Genomic DNA, 20,735 nt, shown 5'->3' with positions numbered 1-20,735 from the left:
TACTGACACTCAAACATAGATTATATTGTAGAGCAAACAGCCCTCAGAGTCCTGGTCCTTTCGACTCGTCTGATCTCTCATTTATGTTGCAGCCTTTGAGCTGGGTTGTAAAATGCAAATGAGTGTTGGTCAGTCAAATGGTTGCCTGGTGGGTTTTCTTTAGCAGAAAATAGGATACGGATATTCTTATACTTTTAGGAGGACTTTGGAAAATAATTGCTTTTGGAGCATGACTAATTGTATTGCCTATGATGTTACATAGGCAATTGAGAACTTTGTAATTTTAGAAAAACATTGCATAATGTTTAAAAGTTAACGCACATATGCATGCATACACAAACCTGTGTGTGTGGATGTGCTAAACCTCTGACATCAAGAGAAGGATAGTATTTCACTGCTTGCAAAGAAACTATTGAGACATTTAAGTCAATTTTCTTTGATCTAAAGAATGATATAGCACTTTGCTGTGTGTGAACACTGAGGTTGTAGTTGACTATATGAGTTATTGTATAAGACTGAAACATGGAGAGCAAAGCTACTCTCACATTTCGGAGATGTCTCACATGGTTTAGTAGTCAAAGGATTGTTCGACGTTGTTGCCTTGTTTTTAACCGTATTTCTACATCTGCATGTACATTTAGATACGTCATATTCATTGTATGTGTACACTTAACGCTGATTCTGAATATATAAATAACAATATATTAATAGAGGTAGTTTGCTGTTCTTGTAAAACTGAGCAACAGGGCTATTGGGTCCCCCAGGTTACATGTCAGTCACTAACGCATTTACATCAGTAGGTCATGACCTTCCTTAGTTAAGAGCAGGAGCCCACATGTACTTTTTGGAGAGGACTTCTCATTTATCAGATGGACACTACCCTGGACGTTTCTAGAATATTCAAGGTCAGTAACAATCTTGCATTTCGATATTTGTATTTTAGTTTCAACTTCAGTGCCAGAAATTCTCACACATTCACTAACTAATATACGTTTTGCAAGGTGTTGTAAATGTCGCCCAACCTCCGCAGTTATATAAGGTTATATAATGTTAATAAGTTAAGTTACTCGGTGTGTAAGGAAATTCTGATGATACCGTTGTAGTTTTAGTGACATTCAGAATGTCCCAATATTGGAAGCGGTATACCTTTCCAAGGTGGCTGTCGATATTATGTAAAAGTATTCACACAATGGACATTATCCTTGAAATACTGTTTGCGTGATGCATACATAATGTTTCACTCATTCATTTAGTTTAATTCGTTATTGTATCTGTAAATCTACAGACATATTGACTTAATTAATGTGACATGTCCTATCACCGTCAAGTTAATTCTTCCACACTCGTACCGTAATGCAGAGGACATGGACGTACCGAGGAAAAACGTGCGGGCTGGCTTGACTGTTTTTCGAAGTGGAGGCTGCTTCACCGCAGTACCGGTGCTCTGAGGTCTTTTAGTCCTTTTTCATTTCATCCTGAGAGACGGGATGGGACAGGCTTGGACCAGGAGCTATACTTTCCTTCTTTAGTCATTGCGAGGCTCTGCTGTACTCAATAGGGTGAACGGACCAATGGCTCCCTCTTATTGTTGGTTAAACAATGTCTCAATAGTGCTTATCATGTTTATACTTGTTTCAGTCTTTCTCAAAAGACGATACCGCCTTTTTTAGTCACACTGATTGCATTGTGTGACTTTTTAATTGTGTGCACGTTTTGTACTGGGGTTAGAAGTCAAAATGCAGTAATTGTCTTAGGAAATGAATGTATGCAAACAAGCTAAGCTCTGACAGTATATGTGTGTGTGTATTGTTATGCTAAACCTCAAGGGGGCTGTAGGGGTGGGCATTAGGTCACAGCAGGTAGTGGGAATGTGCCACAACAAGTGGGACTGTGTTTAATGCCGCCAACTCTCCCTCCATCATCTTCCATCTCTCCCCCCTATCTCAGATCTGGTATTTAGCTGACTAACAAAGAAGAGACTCTTTCACGCTTGAACAATACTCTCACCCCAGCCACATACCCCCATGAGACACTGACACACACACACACACACACCACGTCTGTCTTTCTCATTCTCTCTCAGACTCTGGTGCGTGTGTGTGTGTGTGTGCGTGCGCGCTTGTAAGAGAGAGAGAAAGGGAGAGAGAGAGAGAGAGAAAGAAAGAGAGATATTTTGAAGGGTGAGGAGAAGCAGAGCAAGGAGGCGGGACTGTCAGCTATTCATGTGTGATGAGTATTTCTCTTGAGCATTTGGACTGTGTAGCATCAACAGAGACTGAGACCGAGAATGACCGAGTAGAGGCAAGGCTGGCTGGTTGGTTTAATAATAACACGACAGTCATGAGAAGCAGTGCTCTGTGCCGCTCTGTCGTTGAGACAGACTGGCAGAGGTGAACCTTTGGAGGAGAACAGGGACGTACGGAGAAGCTGTGATAGACCTGAACCAAGCACACACTCGGCTGTTGCCATGGGGGGCTCCCTTAGCCAGCACAGGAAGGGCTCCGTCAGCTCCCCTCGGAAGAAGAGCAGCATGTAAGATGAGATGCGTCATTGTTTTATGCTTTTGTGTGTGTGTGTGTGTGTGTGTGTGTGTGTGTGTGTGTGTGTGTGTGTGTGTGTGTGTGTGTGTGTGTTCTTGCCAGAGTGGATCGATTCAGCCCTTTGGTTCTTGAGATTGTGTTGTTGTGTGTATGAACTCATGGAGGGGAAGAGCAGTCTGGGATAAGAGGTTGAAGGGCAGTGCTGAGACCTTGATGCTTCCTGTAGTCTGGGTTTCCCCTGCTGGACTGAAAGCAAATCAGCCCATCAGACTGCGACGCACTGCACAGCCTCTCCCGTCACGCTGCTTTGAATGCTGTTATGGTTTTCAAATCTAAGGGAAAGACGAGTGGCACAACCGATGACATTAGCGGAGAGGCTAATGTAACGAGCATGAGCTGATCATCCTCCTGAAATTAAGACATGGGCCGAGCACAAGCGCATGAATTTAGACATTTTAGCAGCTGTGTTTGTAATGACAACTGTAGAAGAGATAATGCTGCTGCTGGCTATTAATTATTCAGCTGTGACCCAAAAATGAAAGTGGTATTTTTTATCATACCTGTACAGTTTTATTTCTGTTTGAGCAGGTGGCACAGCTTCCTGTTCTGTGTGTTTGACATCTTTAATGAACTGTGTGATGATGAACTGCAGCTATCTGGAGCGTCATCTTCAGGAGGTTGTTGCTGAGGCCTTCGTCAGAGCTTAAAAGACTCCCCTTTTCTTTCTCTCATCCTTTGTAACAGAGGGAGTCCATTCACTTTGTCTGATCCCAGTGATGCTTTTATCTTTAATGTTTCTGTAAGTCCCTTGAAGCAGGAACACTTTAGCTCAATACATGTGTGCATTTAGTTGTGGAGAACAGTGTTTCATATGAGAAGCAAGAGAGCGCAGAGGGACTGACATTGCACAACGCCATGTGAAAGCGATGTTCATTGTTATTTATTTCATTCATTTATTTTTTAATCTCATTGATTAAGCACTTTAATTTCAGTGTTTATATTAGAGAGGGGGGGGGGGGGGGGGGGGGGGGTTCCTCACTGTGGGAAAACTGGGAAGCCAGTGCCCAGGGATTTCTTTCAGCTTCTGGTCTAATTTTAGTTGCCTTAATCATTTGCTTTATCCTAACTGGAGCAGTCTTGGCTACAGTGGACTTCCTGTTCTCAAAAACCCTGAACTTCCATCGTGTGATAGTCTGTCATTCGGGAAGAGTCTGGCCTGCATTTGGAGCTCATTTCTCACTGCAGGGGAATGAATTCAGGCCGGTGTAGGCTGAACAATGTTATACTTCTAAAAAAAAAGCTTCTATTATTTTAGAGAAACACTCATTGTGAATACATGAAGACAGGCAAAAAATGTGAAGATGAATTATATATAAGCTCACGCTGACTACTTAGGCCTACCAGAATGAAAGTGAAACTCACTCCTCAATACAGTTGAAGTTAATGCCTGAAACCCCTCACTTATATTGTTATAGATACTACACTAAATAGTGTTATATTTTAATATAACTAAATTGCATTTTAAAGGGACATTGAGTCTAGTTGAAAATACATTTAACAGTCAAATAAAAATAATAAAATAGAATAGAAGGGGGGGTATATCCGGGCTATGTGCGTGCGTGCATGTGCATAAAACGTACATGCACTATTGTCTGGGAATTGTGTGCTCCTGAGTCCTTGTTGTAGTCAGAAACAATAGCTCAGTTGGTGTCTACATGACTCCTCGGGTGAAGCCCTCCCCTCTTTCAACCTTGTTCTCCTTTCTTTGTGCTCTTTTGTTTCATCGTGCCTCTATCAGTTAAGATATTCTCGTGTGCTGTAGCACGGCGAGGGCTTCAGCTCCATTGAGTCTAACTCTCCCCGTGATCGCTTCCGCTCTGATTGCAGCTAATGGGGTGTTCTCTATTAAATATACAGAGCTATCAGTTATGTAAAAATGGTGGTGCTTCTGAGAAGCTTCTTATCAAAGATGTTGGAGCATCTGTGTCTCTCTTTAGATTGAACCTCTCTGACACTGCTGAGTCCTGACAACGCAGCGCAATGCTGCAGTTTGTATGTTATGTTGTTATTTTTAATGTGAGGAACCTGGGTGAGAGTCCAATAATGACCACTAGATGGAACCATATACCAGAACCAGCCAACACATGGGATATTATTAGACAGGCAGACAGAAAGGGCATCATTTTTTACATTTGCACTCGTGTTTATGTCTTACATGAAACATGTACTGATAACCAACATTACATATAGTTGACATATTGTTTATATGCTGTATACTCGTGACTCTTGTATATACTCACATTCACATCACAGGGCAGACTGTGTAGTTGCAAGAGAGCTTACACCGGAACTTGAGAACAACTTCCTTTTGCTATAAATATCTTTTGTGCTGCTTTCTATTGAAAGCAAACAGTGACTCAACCTCAAAGCACATTGTCCTGTTTCTCAGCTGTATTTTTTGCTGCCCAAGAAAAATTTAGTTTTAAGAAGTTTGTTTGAGATAATAATACATTTCTTAATGAAATATGAAAGTAGCTGTGAAGTATTTTCTTGGTAGACTGCTATTTCGTCAGTGCTGATGTGTGAGTCATAACATAAAGACCCAAATATGTTTTTCCACATTAAGGAAAACACTGATCTTGCAGGTTGTCACTTGCATGCCAAAACTGATTTATTTTTTAAGGTCTAATTCATAGATTGAAGCTTTCAGAACCATTAGGTTATTATTTAATTATCGACAAGTTTATTTAGAAAAATCTAGAAAAAAGGGTATCTTTTAATAATCCCAGCAAATGTAATGTAAATCCACTCATTAATTTAATTTATCTAAAAGATATCTTGTTAGCAATTGTTGGTCAGGGGAAATGTTGACCTACTGATGGTGCTATATGAAAAGTTTTGATTTAGATTTGTGACCTTCGGTCATCATACCGAAGGTCAGGTATTGAGAGGAAAGAGAAAAATAGCCTGTGATATTTGAGAAGCTTCTCTGGTTCCCCCTCTCAGCGTGCGTGCACACACACACACACACACACACACACACACACACACACACACACACACACAGTTAGTTATCTCATCCAGTATCACATCCCCTCTGTTGTGGCTCACACATGTTTATCCTTGCTGATTTATTCTTAGCTCAAAACCACACATGCTGCTATCAGTCAAATTGTAATTGATGATTAAGGACGTGCATTCTCGCTGGATTAACTGACGGCAAACAAACGTAACAGCCAGTGTTCGGTGTAAAATCATCCATTCCTGTGTGCTAAGATGGCAGCTCTAGTTTGCAGGGTGCGCTGTAGGTGTGGGTTTGCCACAGTTTCACTGTGTGCTATTTGTGGTTTCAAGCATTACATAAGAGCTGATTATTGTGTGTTCTTTCTTCTCTGTCTGTGCTTCGTGCCTGATAGAGTCAGGACTATTTCCACTCCGTCCACTGCTGCATGTCGCCTCTCTGTTAAATACCTTAATGTGTCCAGGGCTGGCCGATATGGCCAAATTATTCTATCGCGATATAGATCATTTCATAATTATTCAATACATGATATACATCAAGATATAGCATGTTTTCTGGTAATTCAATAAATATTCTATATGAAATGACCAAATGGTAAAGCCTATTTTTCCTTTATTACATGATTTATTATTATTGGTGCAAAATAACAGTTTAAAATAGAATTATAGTGTGAATAAACAATATTCTCAGCTACACTGACTATGTTTACATGCATGCACACACATTCAGATTTTCTGAGAAAAGTAAGTATGTGCTATTTATTATCAATTTAAAGGACGTACTTGTGTATCATGATATCTCAATATATAATGTCATCACAATTCTATTGAAAAACAATGTTGAGTTATCTCCCAGCCTTAGTCCAGAGGCATGTTCACAACTTCAAGGTGTAGCAGAGCAAACACAGGATGTCTCTTACTGCTTGAGGGGGTGTGTTAACTTTCAGTAGATCATGTCCACGGCAAGGCGGACAGGTTTGTCCTCTCAGATGTACCAACTGACAGATAAGGAAACAAAGGAGGCAAAGAAGACAATGTCAGGAATGTTTACAAAAAACAATCAAGCATTTCAGATTTCTGTCCTGCCCAAAAACTCAGTTGTTATCTATCCGACTCTCGCTCCTCATTTTTAATGAATGCTTTTTTTTTTTCATCTGCCATGCCTCTAATTTGCTACATGTTTCGGTCCAGCTATCACTGATTGAGCAGAGCGTCTTTCTCTGTGTTCACCAGTGTGTGACATTATTTTTTTTGCGTGTTTGTGCACGTATACTCATCTATCTGCCTGCATGCCTGTCTCTGTGGGCCAGCTCAGTGACATCAGTGGGAGAGCTCCTGTCTTTCTGAACATGTTTTCCACATGTGAGCAGTAAATAGCAGGAAAGAAACCTAAAAGTTCATCTTTGCTGGGTCCCCTTCCCCCCCTCCCCTCGCTCCCCTTTTCCCCAGTGGCTGAACCATCCTCCCTTATTAGATTAGTCATGGTTCGTGTTTTTTCAAAGAACTCCTCTCCTCTGGCCTAGATGTGTGTGTGTGTGTGTGTGTGTGTGTGTGTGTGTGTGTGTGTGTGTGTGTGTGTGTGTGTGTGTGTGTGTGTGTGTGTGTGTGTGTGCGTGTGTGTGTGTGAGTGTGAGAGAGAAAGGCATGAATGTGAAAGCCTGGACTTATATAAGCCATCCATGAACAGCCTCCGAGGCACATGTGTGGGTGAAAGTGTGCGAGCAGCAATGAGAGATTTAATCCAAATGACTTTTCTGTCAGTCAGATGGGTAGTTGCACCGTTACTGTTGAATGTAGGTTTGCTGTATTGATTGTTGTGCCGTCTGGCCTGGATGCTTTCAGAGAACAATAGATCTTCTGTAGGTTTGGTCACACATCACTGAATTAACAGCGACATTTCCAGTTCATAATTATTTAGATTATAGTGTTGCACAAGGTACATTCTTAGTCCTTGTAAAACAATCTATCCAACTCTGTCTCCCTTTATTTATCCAGGGAAAATAGGCAAAAGTTAGTGATGGAGTTGGCAAGTAAACAAACCATTAACAACTCAAATTACCTTTTAAACTGACTGTGGGCAGGTAAACACGTCAGCAAGTCACATTTAGATAGTTAGGGCTTTACTGCATTTTACTATTTTAGTTTAAGGGATTTAGTGAAGATGCAATTTCAGTGAGATATATATGGTGATGTGATGAGTTCAGGATACACTATAAGCTCTATATACAGATCTACGTCGCCTCCTACGTCGTTTACATTCTATTGTTAGCCGCATAATTTCCTCCCCTGTTCTGTTTTAATGTCCTATTTCTTAGGGACACAAATGTCTGGTAGACTGTCAGTCTCTCCCAGAGTAACCAGACTCTCCTTTTAAACCGGGAAGCATTGCTGCTCTCCCCCCTCTCTTCCCTTTAGGAATCAGGGAGAGGGGGAGGCAAACTCCTGAGTTAGTAAACATGCAGCAGCAGCAGGGCGAGCCGATGTCTGTTAACCAGCTGATCGGCCACCCAGACAGAGAGGGAGGAGGGGGGAGAGAGGAGTGACTACTGATGCTCCAGTAATCTGCACGGGGTGAGTCAGTGCTGTGGAGAGCAAAGCAATGGTAGAAACAGCAGCAGCGTGAGACACGTTTCCCCCTCACGAGCGCGTCAACAGCGCAGAAGGGCAGGATGGGAAAGCTGAGCGGTTGAGCAAGAGGAGGAAGTTAGCAAGTCAGAAAGCAAGAACGCGAGAGAGGAAAGAAGAACGGGTCGACGGGTTCTCTGTGAGAGTCTGCTTTTTGAAGTATAGCAAGGGACTGTGGGAGCCCATTGAATCTGTCGGACAGCAGTGGCAGAGGACGAGGACGTGTGCTATTTCATCTTGGAGGTGGCAGCAGCTTAACGACTCAACGTGCTGCAGGGATGTCCTGGTTGTCTCCGGTCCAGTGGGCCAAATGGACTTGGTCAGCAGTGACTGGGGCTGCTGGGGACGAGGGGCAGCCCAGATCCAAGGATGACGGAGAGGACAAGTAAGAGAGAGAGAGAGAGAGAGAGAGAGAGAATAAGATATTATCGGGTCAGTATAAGAACTAGAAACAGAGAGGAATGGGTGATTCTCTGTATTTGCTTTAATAAACAGCACTAGATTTATTGTGTCCTTGTGTGATGACTTCAGATTCCCCTGAGTCATACTGACAGGTGGCGGATATATACGCACAAAGAGGAGCAACACGCACACACACACACACACACACACACACACACACACTCACACACACACACACACACACACACACGCACACAAGCAGACTGATGTGGTTGTATAATCGTGGGTTCTTTCCTATGACGTGGATCATATTGTCTTGGTGTTGTTGGCTAAAAGCAGATTCTTAGTCAAAATACAGTGATCCATTTGTTTTGTCAGGCTCTGCTTTGTGTACCATCCTGTTTCTTTATGAAGCACTGAAGCTGATGATAAGTCTGTGTTCAAGGCCTTTTTTTATACAATACTTTATTTCACCCAAATCATACTTGCCGTGTGGGTGTGTTTGTGTGTGTGTGTGTGTGTGTGTGTGTGTGTGTGTGTGTGTGTGTGTGTGTGTGTGTGTGTGTGTAGGCTGTTTGGCAGTTGGGGAACAGTTGCTGAAAGTTGGGGGATGGGAAAAAAGCCACGTTTTCCAAAGCTTTTGATTTCTTTTTCTGTCCATTTCTAGTTTCTAAGTAACCATCCAAGAGTGCAGCCACTGGGGCCATCGCTGGGACGTGATTCAGTGTGTGTGTATGTTTGTCTGTGTTCGTGCAGGGTGGGGGGTGGGTATGTATATTAGGATTAGCTCTGGCTCCAGTGTGTGTGAATGTGTTTTTGTGAACTGGTATCAGAGATGGAGTGTGGTTGGGTTTTGGCACTGAGAGCTTTGTTCCTTCTCGTGCTGTTTTTCATTAAAGTGCGGACGTTTTGATGTGTGTTAAAGCGACTGGGAACGGGTACAAACACACGCACACACACACACACACACACACTCACACACACACACACACACACACACACACACACACACACATACACACACACACACACACACACACACACAAGCACATACACTCTCACTCCCTGTCTCTCCCTTCCTTTTTGTCTCTCCACAGTTCAGGCATAAATTTAGGCTGGGTGTCTAGGCAGCTGACACAGCAGACCAAGAACTGTGTGTACGTGTGTGTGTATTTGTGTGGGTGTGTGATTGAGTCTGGTAGGACACAGTGAGTCCTTATTAAGGGGCAAAGGATGCAGGTGGCCTTGTTGGACTTCACTTCCTCTCCTCTCCCTTCCTCCGACTTCCTTTAAAATAAAAGCAGCTTGTTTATTTTTAGATTTTCAGAGATCTGTTGTTTGCATGTCTAAGAAAACTTAACATTATTGGTATATTGATATTTGAAAGCCAATACATATTTGTGAGAACTAATTGTACACTGCAACAAGTAATCCAGACTTTCATTGTTATATTTGATTTAGTAGCTGTTTGTAGCATTTAGATGTAGATATTTAGACTGATCAACATTTCCAATGGCTCTGTTCTTTTAAGACAGCAGACTGCTGTAAACCAGGTAACAGGATTGTTTTTCATCACATGCTCTAACTCACTTCATGAGAATAGTTTTATGAATCATATTTGTCAGTTAGAGCACATTTTCAATTTCAAACTGGAGATTTTGTATCTTTTTCTTTCCTTATGAATGGTGTTTTAAGGTCCCTCTCTCTCTTTCTCTCTAGTTCAGACTCGGAGGGGACCTTTGAGACTCCTGAGGCCGAGTCTCCAGGTGTTGTGAAGCTACTCAGCCAACTGGACAACTCCAGCCACACAGGTGAGGTGGCCCAGGGCTCTTACACTGTTCAAACTCTGTCACACCTGATCAATCACATTGGATATATATTCTGAGGCTAGGCCTCAATATCTTCTGATTGCAACTGAAATGGGTCTGTAGCATGTGTCTGATATTGTTTGTTTATTCTCTGATCAAATAATTAAAATGTTTAAGTCTAGAACGTGTTTTTTTTTTAGGCAAAGTACTCGTATCGCTGCTTGTGTTTAGACTTAAAAGAGTAACATAACATTAGGCGGAAAAGAGCAGTTTCACTGCCGAGCTGTAATCACACCCAACAATGATGTCACAGTATCCGGGAGTACACCTGTACACCTGTACACCTGTACACCGTAACACATTCCAGCAGATCACAAATGCAAAGTATTCTCTCACTTACCTTTAGTCGTACCGGATCATGGAGATAGTTTTAGTTGTCCAGTATTTGAGATATTTGTCTTAAAGATTTGTGTTTGTGTTTGTTTTTTAAGGGGATCTGGCGCAGTGTGTGTGAGAAAGTTAAATGTCGATTAAATTAAATGTAAACATCCTGTTAGGCACACACTACATAATTGGTTGATTAATGAGCAGTAGATGAATCCGGCCTGTTTGAAGTTGCCAGAGAAGCTCACTGCTGTGATCCACAACCCACTGCCTGCTTTCACCCACACACACAGGAGAACCATTACCATTACCATGGTAATAGATATTCGGGGCTGCAACTTCTCTGCTGAAAGCAATGCTATTATTTCACTGATGTTTGCAAACTCTGCTTCTCCGTTTTCAAGTGACTGAATTTTACAGCTACTGTACAAAATTGTTCTGCATATTTTGTATGGCTCAGACACGTTTTAGCCACAGCAGGTGGGACACTGTGCCAGATGAGCTAATAAGAGAGAGATGAATGTGTTTATTATTCAGTCAAGTTTGGAAACGATAACAGTCTCCTTGTAATGCTCAACCAGTCACATGCTCTGTACAAACTCTGTGTTTGTTTCATAAATAAAAGTTTGACTGTGCGCAGTAACCAATATTCTGGTTGACTGAAATTAGACCACAACGTCTGAGTGGGAATCCCTCTCTGTTCATGATAACGATCACAGGCTACAATCAAACTATGTACGGTTGAACCGGGACATGGCTGAAACCCCAGACAGCTATTTGTTGAGCTGTATTTCGTCTGCTTCTCTCTCTCTCTCACTTCCTTCTCTGTCTGGGTTTCCTCTTTCGTAGAGTTTGAAAAACTGTCATAAAGCCTGATGTTGTCTTTGTTGCTAGGCCCCGTGGTGGTGTGTACTCCACATGACTGGGTGTGGTTCCTCTACATCTGTTCCCTTTCTCCAAAGGATGTGTGTGTGTGTGTGTGTGTGTTTCTAAAATTACCCAGATTCTGAGCAGAAAGCTTACATAAGCTTGCATTAATTGAATGTATGATGTAATAACACACCAGCCTCCAGTCATGACAAATATGTGACAAGCTGTTACTTGCTCTAAGTGAAACCACAATGACGTAATTCATATTTTGAGCAGGTTGAGAAGAATTACAGAAGAATACAGCAGAGTGGTTTTAGTTTTGTGTGAGCTTTCCAGTGTGTGTCGTCCAGTAACAGTGAGTCCTGTGTTTCAGCAGAGTGACTCAACAGAGATCAGCCTGCTGCTGTGCTCGTTAGCTAGCTGTTCACGGGATGTGAAGCTCTCTGAGAGGAGCCATTTTAAGTGTTCTAACAGGAGAAGGAGAAGCCATCAATTCAATTTTAAATCCCCGAATGAGAGATACAATCACTAAGCAGCAACAGGATGGGGATATTTTACTGAGATGTTGAAGTGAGGATTGAGATCTGCTGCCCTGCGGTGGTTCTTCTTCTAACTTTCTGACAAAGGCTTCTCAGTTGCTCGGTATTGAGGTGTGCCACAAGGGTCTGTCCTGGGTGCTATTCTGTTTGATTGGTATAAACTTACCTTTGGACAGATAATAACTCATTTCATATCTCCCATCATTGCTATGTAGATAATATTCAATGGTCTTTAACCAAGATAGTCAATATTTCTATCTTAACAAATGACCATGTAAAAGCAATGTAAAAGTAGTCACTCGTAGTGATGACCCTACAGAAAATGACCACCTGATTCTGCAGCTCCCCTTAGCTTCACATAGCTTTATGCTTTGTGTAATTTGAATTCCTTTCTTTTTTATTGTTTTTTTCCTGGTTATATATAGACTTAGTTACATGCTTACTTCTCTTCCGTTTCCACAGTTCTTCCTGATGGTACAAACCACTTTCTGGACAAGAACTCCAACCAGGATGTCGGCCCAGTTTCATCCCAAGAGGTTGATTCCCTTAACAACCTTACCGGATCCTCACCTAACGACTGCAGCTTTAGTTTGGGCCAGAACCTCAACCTGACACTCAGCAGCAATCCCAGTCCTGGAGGGGGCCTCTCACCATCCAGCCCTGTGCCCCAGCCTCAGGCCCTCCGGCCCCCATCATTGTCCTTCCTTTCCCCGCTAAACAAACCAGATCCTTCCGAGGTGGACGACCAGGCTCCGGTGACGTCTGACTCCAGCCCAGACTCAAACTCCATCTCCAGTCATGACATTTGTGTGGATCCCGACTTGCTTAATGGCAACATCAACTCCAATACGCAAAACACAAAACTTGCCTGTGAGACCAACGGCACAATTATCACGTGAGTAAAACAAAAGTACACAAAAGCCTCAGTGGCTGAAACTAAATTAATATGACTCACATATTTCCAACCTGAACAAACAGCGCTCTCTCTTTTATGGCTGCAGGGGACATTAATGAATGCTCGCTATTGTGCACAAGTAACCTGAAGGGGTCAAAGTGTTCCCTTTATCTACAACTGTGTCGGCCTGTTGTGGATCTTCAGATGTTGTTTGTCCCCTGGACATCCATCCATTCCTCACCAGCGTTATCATAGTTTTAAATGTTTCTTATTACAGTTGTAAATGTTTTTATTACTTTTAGTTATCTTTTTTTAATTTATGTCAACTGACATTCTTTGTTCAGTTTTCAGGTTGATTCGTTTTTTGATTTAGCTGCATTATTTTCAAAGAGGCAGATTGAGGGCAGTTTTTCAGTGTTTATAGCTGGAAGTATTTTTAACAACTATGTTTTACTTGTTGACAGAAAATGTTCTTTGAGTGGTAAAGAGACGTTTAAGTGTCGAACAATGCCCTCTTGTGGTGTTTTCTGTTCAGTTTCCTTTTAAAGAAGAATCATCAGTGACATCTCTGTTGTCTCCATTGACCCCCCAAATAACAACACAATTGTAATTATTGACTTGCTTGGTTGGTCCTTTTTCAGTTCTGTGCACCAAGATGATCAGATTAGTTAGAAGTTGGTTTGAATCAATGTGCACTAAGATTACTTTTAGTGGTTTGACATGGACAACACAACAGGCTCTTAAATGACATATGTGATGGGTTGCATCTGTAGGCCAATATGCAGTATAGTACATTTCCATTACAACATATTATCCGTATCGCAGCTTTTAGATAAAGGTCCATTTCTCTGTGCAGTTTATTTTTCCTGCCTTCATTTACGTTTAATGGCTTTCTTGCTTTGCAGCCAAATATATTTTTGATATTCATCCTGAGCGACAAGTTTGTTCACAATCTTTTCCAGATAATAATTCCACTAAAGAACAATCAACTTTTGTTCCAAATACTTGTATTATCTCTTGTCAATATACAATATTAAAGGAAGCAGGAAATATTAGATTTTTTAGTTTCAAAGCTCTTATCAAATTAATAAGTTGGTGTCAAGAATTTTAGACAAACCAGTTTAAACACAACTGTCACCTGCCTACTTTTGTCTTGTTTTTTTATTTACTAACTATAATAACCCTGCACTCCCCTTGTCTTTGACTCCTGTCCCGTCCTCTCCTCTCTTTCCTTCAAACCTGTCATTCTGTTTCCCTTCTCACTGTGTGGCATCAGGACTGCTGAGCCAGTCCATTTCCTCTGTGTCGCGTTGTAAGTACTGTATATGTATCTGTGTGTGCAGACGTGTGTGTACTTGTAACCTCAGTCCAAGTCCAGGTGCAGGCTCATCTGATCCACATGTTCCTTTCATCACAAACTGAAGGTGAACAGTAGGAGTAGCTATGGAAAGTAGAGGAAAGAAAGAGTGTTAGTGGAAACTCTGTAATTCCCTGTGGCGCTCTGATCAACTGCTCTCGCTCTCTTTTCAAATTGGCAACAATCTCTTTCATTAATCTGCTTTTTGTTCTGCGTGATTCAGCACTTCAGGCAGAGCATGCACACTCAGCGCACACACGGAGCAGAGCCATGAGGTCTGGCTGTCAGGCTGTCTGTCTCCCTTGCTTCCTCTTCTCATCATCACACCCGCCCACATGTGCACATGTGGATTTATGATCAAGTTAGTGTTGACGCTAATGTTGGTATTGACTTTCATTCACAGGAACTCCTGTAAAGTGAAGCAGACCCAACCGATGGGAAAGGACTTCAGCGGACATGTGAGAACTGATAATGTACCTACTGCTCATCTGACTCATGATGTAGTTTTAGCTCTAGAAAAGCTTCATGCTGTCAGCTGATTACATGTGCGTCTGTTAAAGGATGACCATCATGGAGACCACGCCACAGACGAGGAGAAGTTGGCGAGCAGTGCCAGTGTTAAACCAGACAAGGACCAAAGCGGTGAGTAACCGGATCAATGAGGATTGATTTGAATGTTGTGCCACCCACTTACAGTGCACACTGAAACAGTAATGAATAGCTCAGTTGGGGACTCTACTCTCCAGAGATCAGATAACTGTTAAAGTTTAACCAGCATTCTTTAGCTTCGCTCTTTCAATACAGAGAGAAAGTCATCTTTGCCGAACTGTTACAGACACACAACATTAATTTTGAACCAGCACCATGACAGTCCAGTTGTTCAGAGCAACGGTTTGTCTGCTCTGTTGTTGTGGTTTGATAAATCACACTCAGATCTTACGATCACACAGCCTGCCTTCAGGCTGCATGTGACTCAGCTTTAGTTTCTGACCGGTCTGATCTGAGCGGGCCGCACTGTTACAGATGTTGCGTAACTGCATCGCATGCAGTAGCTTGAGGTTTCTTTGTTTCTAAACCATGATGTTTTTATTTTTTTACTGTGAGCATTAGTATTTTTCCAGCTTTGTCCAAAGACTGATATTTGTACGAGTAAACAATGCCTTGACACATCTTGACTCATTTAGACTCATTGTGAGTCATTACAAATGAAAACAAGCCAGGAGTGGTGTGAGTTTATTTGAACGTAAGACTGAAGTAAAACGTATAACTACACATTGAAAAGATAATATTCATTCCATAAAGTCATGAGAATACTTCTTGCAGATCAGACATCATTAATCAGCAGCGCCTATGGTTATAGAGAAATATTGATAATGAGAAATACAATTGGAGAAATGTTGTAAGACTTCCACCTGTTGAGTATGATGATGAACTACATTACATTATAGGCCACAGCATCTCTGATCCTTAATTCTTAATAACATGAGTTTCACTTTCTTCCCATTCAAGACTGCCATGTGACATCAAAACCTGAGGACTCAGACTACTGCTCAGTGGTAAATAAATACTACAATAAAGCATTCATGTCCTTTCCCGTATATATGTGCTCCGTCAGGCCCATATACAGCATATTTGTGTAACTTTGTCATCTAAGCAACAGAAGCAACGTGATGCCACTAGTGACCACTAGGTGGAGATGAAGCACTCTTTCCTTAGTTAACTTAACTAGAGACAGTTCTTTGGTTACACTAAACTGTCCCCATCGGTTGCAGAGAAAAACAGCTTTGACAAGTCGAGAAGTGTCCCAGCTTTACATTTGACTTGTCATTGTAATGGTCACATTGTGTTCTGCTCTTTGTACATTTTTTCATTTGAATTTGGTGATATGTATACAGTAAATGAAACACAGTGCAGTGTGTTATAAATAGGGCAGTTTTGTGTTTGGAGACACCAGCATTATTATCTCAAGCTGCAGTATAATCACCGGCTGATATGATGGCCAGCAGGAGGTACTTAGCCTCTGCCACCACGTTCAAGTACTCAAGTGGCAGATGGATTTAGATTATCATAAAGGACATTAGAATATTACTGTCATAATCCAGGGAAGGCCATAGTGAGAGAGGAGAGAGACGGGGAGAAGAGGAAGAAAGGATTGAGATGTGTAACAACACTGATTTGAAAGGCAAGAGGGATACAGGGGGAAAAGGAAAATGCGCGAATCTAAAAAAGAATTATGATGATAGTCATAATTTGCAGTTTATTACAGACATAAATGTTCCCTTTTGTTTGTTTCTCTCAATAATTTATCTATTCTAATTCATTGGTGATACAAACTAGAGCTTAAAATATTTGAAGACAATATTTAACACACTGGATAAAAGGGGAAATTTGTTTTAGTGTAAAAAGCATGGTGATATGGCAGTATTATTGAATTCTACATGTGCTTTTGTCATGAATACCCTGTAAATTCTTAAAGTTTGGGGTCTGTCCCGCCATTATTGGATGTACATTAAAACAGATTGTCTTGCCATCGGCAGTTTGAAGACCCATGCAAATTGAAGAACAAGCCAGAGGGAAGTGAAATGCAGAAAACAGGAAGTCAGGTCCTGGATTCCATCTGCATCAGTGAGGCAGAAAAAAAGGCCGTTCTCACCCTCATTAGAGAGGAGGTAAATCATCCAATATGAAATATGCCTAAATGTATCACACAAGAGTTTTCTTTGAATGCACAGTTCTGCTCACAGTAGGCGTCTCGTTTCAGATCATCACCAAAGAGGCAGCAGCCAACGATTGGAAGAATAAGTACGAGGACAGCAGACAAGAAGTCAGCGAGATGAGGTGAGACAATCTGTTGCTTTGTGCTTTTCACTCAGCCGTCACTGATTTGATTTTGAGGGTGGTCAGTGAGGCGTATCATGTGTTTTGTCTTATTACAGGAAGATTGTTGCAGAATATGAGAAGACAATCGCTCAGATGATCGGTGAGTAGAAATGTTAGGAACTATAATCTGTTTGAAATTGTGTGGTCAGGAGTGCAGACTGTATCCCCGTTCAAATGCAATGTGTTATGCTGTTACCAGACATAATACCATGAATAAAGTATTGAGCAATGAATGATGAATCTCTTATTTGCTCTTCTCAGAGGATGTGCATCGCAACAACCAGAGTTCCCAGAAGGCTTTGCACACTGTGGCAACGGAGAAGGAAACCGCTCTGGCAGACCTGAACTCTGTGGAACGCTCTCTTTCTGACGTGTTTCGGCGTTATGAAACTATGAAGAGCACCCTGGAGGGCTTCAAGAAAGTAAGCGGTCATAGGACGAGTTCATGTCTAGATAACTGCTCAAGGAACGTGTGTGGTTCAAGTGCTGAGGCGATCAGCTGATAGTAGCACAAATGGGAGGGCTCGAAGAGGATTACAGTCTGAATAAGGGTTGAAGGTTTCCCTCTGATTGGGGCAGTGGTCGCCTAGAGGTGAGAGTAACAAGGGCTTACACTGAGGGTTACTAGATAAATCTGGCCCTGAACTCAGTGAAAACATTCTCTTACTCAACAACTGCTGCAGAATTAAACCCCTATACTGAAGAAGCTGACCCCAGAATCTTGACCCCCAGTTGCTCCGCAGCTGGTTTAGAGCTTTGCTTGTTTGTTTGTTTTTCCTCGTACAGAACGAGGAGGTGCTGAAGAAGTGTGCTCAGGAGTATCTGGCCAGAGTCAAGCAGGAGGAGCAGAGATACCAGACACTTAAACTCCATGCTGAGGAGAAACTAGACAAGTATGTAGAGATTAAAAGGAAATCAGTTATAACAAATACAAACTTTTCCATGTTTGACATATTGTTAATTCCCCTCATTCCACGCATCTCTCAGGGCCAATGAGGAGATTGCTCAGGTGCGTGCAAAGGCGAGCTCCGAGAACATGGCGATGGCCGCCAGTTTGAGGAAGGAACAGATGAAGAACGAGTCTCTGGAACAAGCTCTGCAGCAAAAGGTGACAGGCATCCTCATCTTCCTGCATGCTAATTCTACATGGAACTTTTAGTTCTAAAATAAATACACAATATTTGCCGTATCTGTACACTGTAGCATATAGAGATGCATATTCATCCTTTGTTGTGTTGTCTTAGAATCAAGAGATGGAGGAACTCACTAAGATCTGTGATGAGCTGATTGCCAAGATGGGAACAGACTGAGAGACAAGTCCCTGTGATCCCTCCGGTCCTGCCTAGCAGCAACGCCCTGTGCATGCCCCCAGCCATCTGCCAGCCCTGCATCACAGAGACTGCTTATATACAGATGTCTAAAGTAACTTAATGTATACTACAAGTGCACTACTTGTGATCTGAATCAAGAAGGTTCTCTACATGTTAATACTTGTTCTAGTTGGGACTCTGTAATGTGTATGTGGTCACATTGTTTTGTTTGCATTTCTGCCCATTATGAGGCCATCTGGACCTCTTGTGCTTTCGATCCAACATGCTAGTGAGCAACACACTTCTTGTGACTCAACATAAATTCCCAGCAGCTTAATGGCTACATTTCTAGCAACTCCTGGGATGACATCATGCAGGCGGGGTTGTTTAAGAGTTACATTTAGGCATACTCGCTTTGACAAGGATTGTTTGGTATTGAAGCAACAATCCATGAAATGTATTTTTCTATAAAGTAAACAAGGATTTTACTCTGAAAGTGCAAAGCTCAGGGGTATTGTGTGGGGCAGAATGAGTTCAGGGTCAAAGTCAGGCTGCACAAGAAATGTAGGAGAAGATTAAGGATCATTTGAGGAAATACAGTGGATCCCAGAGGCCTTGGTTTGTTCAGGAGAGGCATTGAAACAAGACTGAGTGTGCACCACATGTCAGTAAAACTAAAGCTGAAAATAATTTAAAGCATTTGCTTTACTTGGATTCGGGACAATTCAAGTAGCTGCAGAAGGTTTATCAGTCACAAGTATAATAATTGGACAATCATAGCCGTTACTGTAATTATATAAACTGTATGGCATTGTCTTGTCTGAAGTCAGTAGAGACAAAACTTGATGTTATAGAGAAAAGATCAATTGATTCCATCATCACTGTATGTCAACTATAATTTGTCAAGGATCCTGAACAAATGAAAAACATTAAAGCTTATTTTGGTTTAAAGATATTTTAGTCTATGATAAGGAAAGCTAGCACTGCAATATGTCAACTATTATGTTCTTCTTAAACCATCACTGTGTCACAGAGCGAGTGTCCACTAATCACATTTACCTCCAACCAAGAAGGAAACTAAGTGTTAAATAGCTTTGTCAGAGGTTTTTATCTGTTGCTTATGTGTAATGAAAATGTGACCTCGTGCCTGTATTTACAGCACTGCACTAATTATTCAGTTTCTTTGCATGGCTATCTTCATAGCTTTGTATTTCTCAGAATGCAGATTGTTTTCTTAACACACCAGTCAAACTAGTTGTGTAGTTACGACTTAGGAGGCAGTTATTTAATAACTGGGTGTCAGTGAAAACATTATAGCGTATGGTTGAAATGAGAAAACAACCTTTTCAATACTGGCCTTTTTCTCCAGAAAAAAAATGATGTCCATTTAACTAAATGAGCCAAAAGTGTCCAAAATCAGTTTTTATTGAAGGCTTAACACAAACCACTATTTACTACTATAAGTATAAAATATGCAAATCCATCATTTAAATCAGGCAATATTTGTGTCAAAGAAACTGAAACAAGACTACAAATGAACACTGAGTCCTATGGAGTCAGTCACAATTGAAAAGATACCCAGACCCATTTATGACACAAACCCACTTTATATTTGAGTCTTTTTAATTTCACGTTACCTCTCGTATCTCAGCTGGTTTGTCTGTGCTTTACAAAATATTGTTTTGTCACTTTAGCTCCTTTCTATAAATATTGTTTGTAAATTAGAAATGAGGATCTCCCACTTGTGTTGACACTTTGAAGACTAACAACGTGAGTGTGTGTACATTTGCCTGAATACAAATAAATATAATTTGTTCTACTATAAGTTGTTAATGTTTTCTTTTACTTGTGTTTCTGTCGTTTTTATTATTGCCTTCACTACAGACACAAAGCAGACTCGTATGAATTCTCACTGTTCTGTGTGTGTCAGTGTGATGTTATCAGTATGTGTGTCATCGCCTCTGCTTTAGTGTTTACATCTCTACAGACTTCCCACACACACATACACACACACTCACATCCCAGTTGAAGCACTGGTGAGAGACCTTGCACTTTTTTGTGCAGCTTTGTTCTGTATTCACTATTTGAAAAAAACTGTCAGTAG

The 20,735-nt window shown here is 41.4% G+C and overlaps 1 protein-coding gene across 4 annotated transcripts; it reads left to right on the top strand.

The window, feature by feature from the left end:
• The first annotated feature begins 2,175 nt into the window (after positions 1-2,175).
• Positions 2,176-20,453, top strand: LOC117736144 (transforming acidic coiled-coil-containing protein 1-like). Of its 4 annotated transcripts, none has more exons than XM_034541252.1 (13): positions 2,176-2,532; positions 10,308-10,399; positions 12,652-13,084; positions 14,845-14,914; positions 15,002-15,083; positions 15,951-15,997; positions 16,979-17,110; positions 17,203-17,279; positions 17,378-17,421; positions 17,583-17,743; positions 18,108-18,214; positions 18,309-18,429; positions 18,566-20,453. In XM_034541252.1, exons 1-13 carry the CDS (start codon positions 2,468-2,470, stop codon positions 18,629-18,631), a joined length of 1,497 nt encoding a protein of 498 aa, XP_034397143.1. In that variant the 5' UTR covers positions 2,176-2,467; the 3' UTR covers positions 18,632-20,453. The 4 variants fall into 4 exon arrangements, with proteins under 4 accessions (XP_034397143.1, XP_034397144.1, XP_034397142.1 ...); XM_034541253.1 differs by having other exon boundaries at positions 2,188-2,532; positions 14,845-14,899; XM_034541251.1 differs by lacking the exon at positions 2,176-2,532 and adding an exon at positions 8,071-8,571 and having other exon boundaries at positions 14,845-14,899.
• Positions 20,454-20,735: the final 282 nt, after the last annotated feature.

Source organism: Cyclopterus lumpus, chromosome 9, assembly GCF_009769545.1.
Source record: "Cyclopterus lumpus isolate fCycLum1 chromosome 9, fCycLum1.pri, whole genome shotgun sequence".
Taxonomy (NCBI): Eukaryota; Metazoa; Chordata; class Actinopteri; order Perciformes; family Cyclopteridae; genus Cyclopterus; species Cyclopterus lumpus.
Note: the sequence above shows the minus strand (reverse complement) of the source record. Positions and strands in the feature narration are given on the sequence as shown.

Bases quoted from the DNA above. Each gene is read 5' to 3' on its own strand.
- LOC117736144 (XM_034541250.1), top strand. From the start codon at position 8,465: ATGTCCTGGTTGTCTCCGGTCCAGTGGGCCAAATGGACTTGGTCAGCA. The intron at 13,085-14,844 runs GTGAGTAAAACA...TTTCATTCACAG, and splicing joins ACCAACGGCACAATTATCAC to GAACTCCTGTAAAGTGAAGC. The intron at 14,915-15,001 runs GTACCTACTGCT...CGTCTGTTAAAG, and splicing joins GACATGTGAGAACTGATAAT to GATGACCATCATGGAGACCA.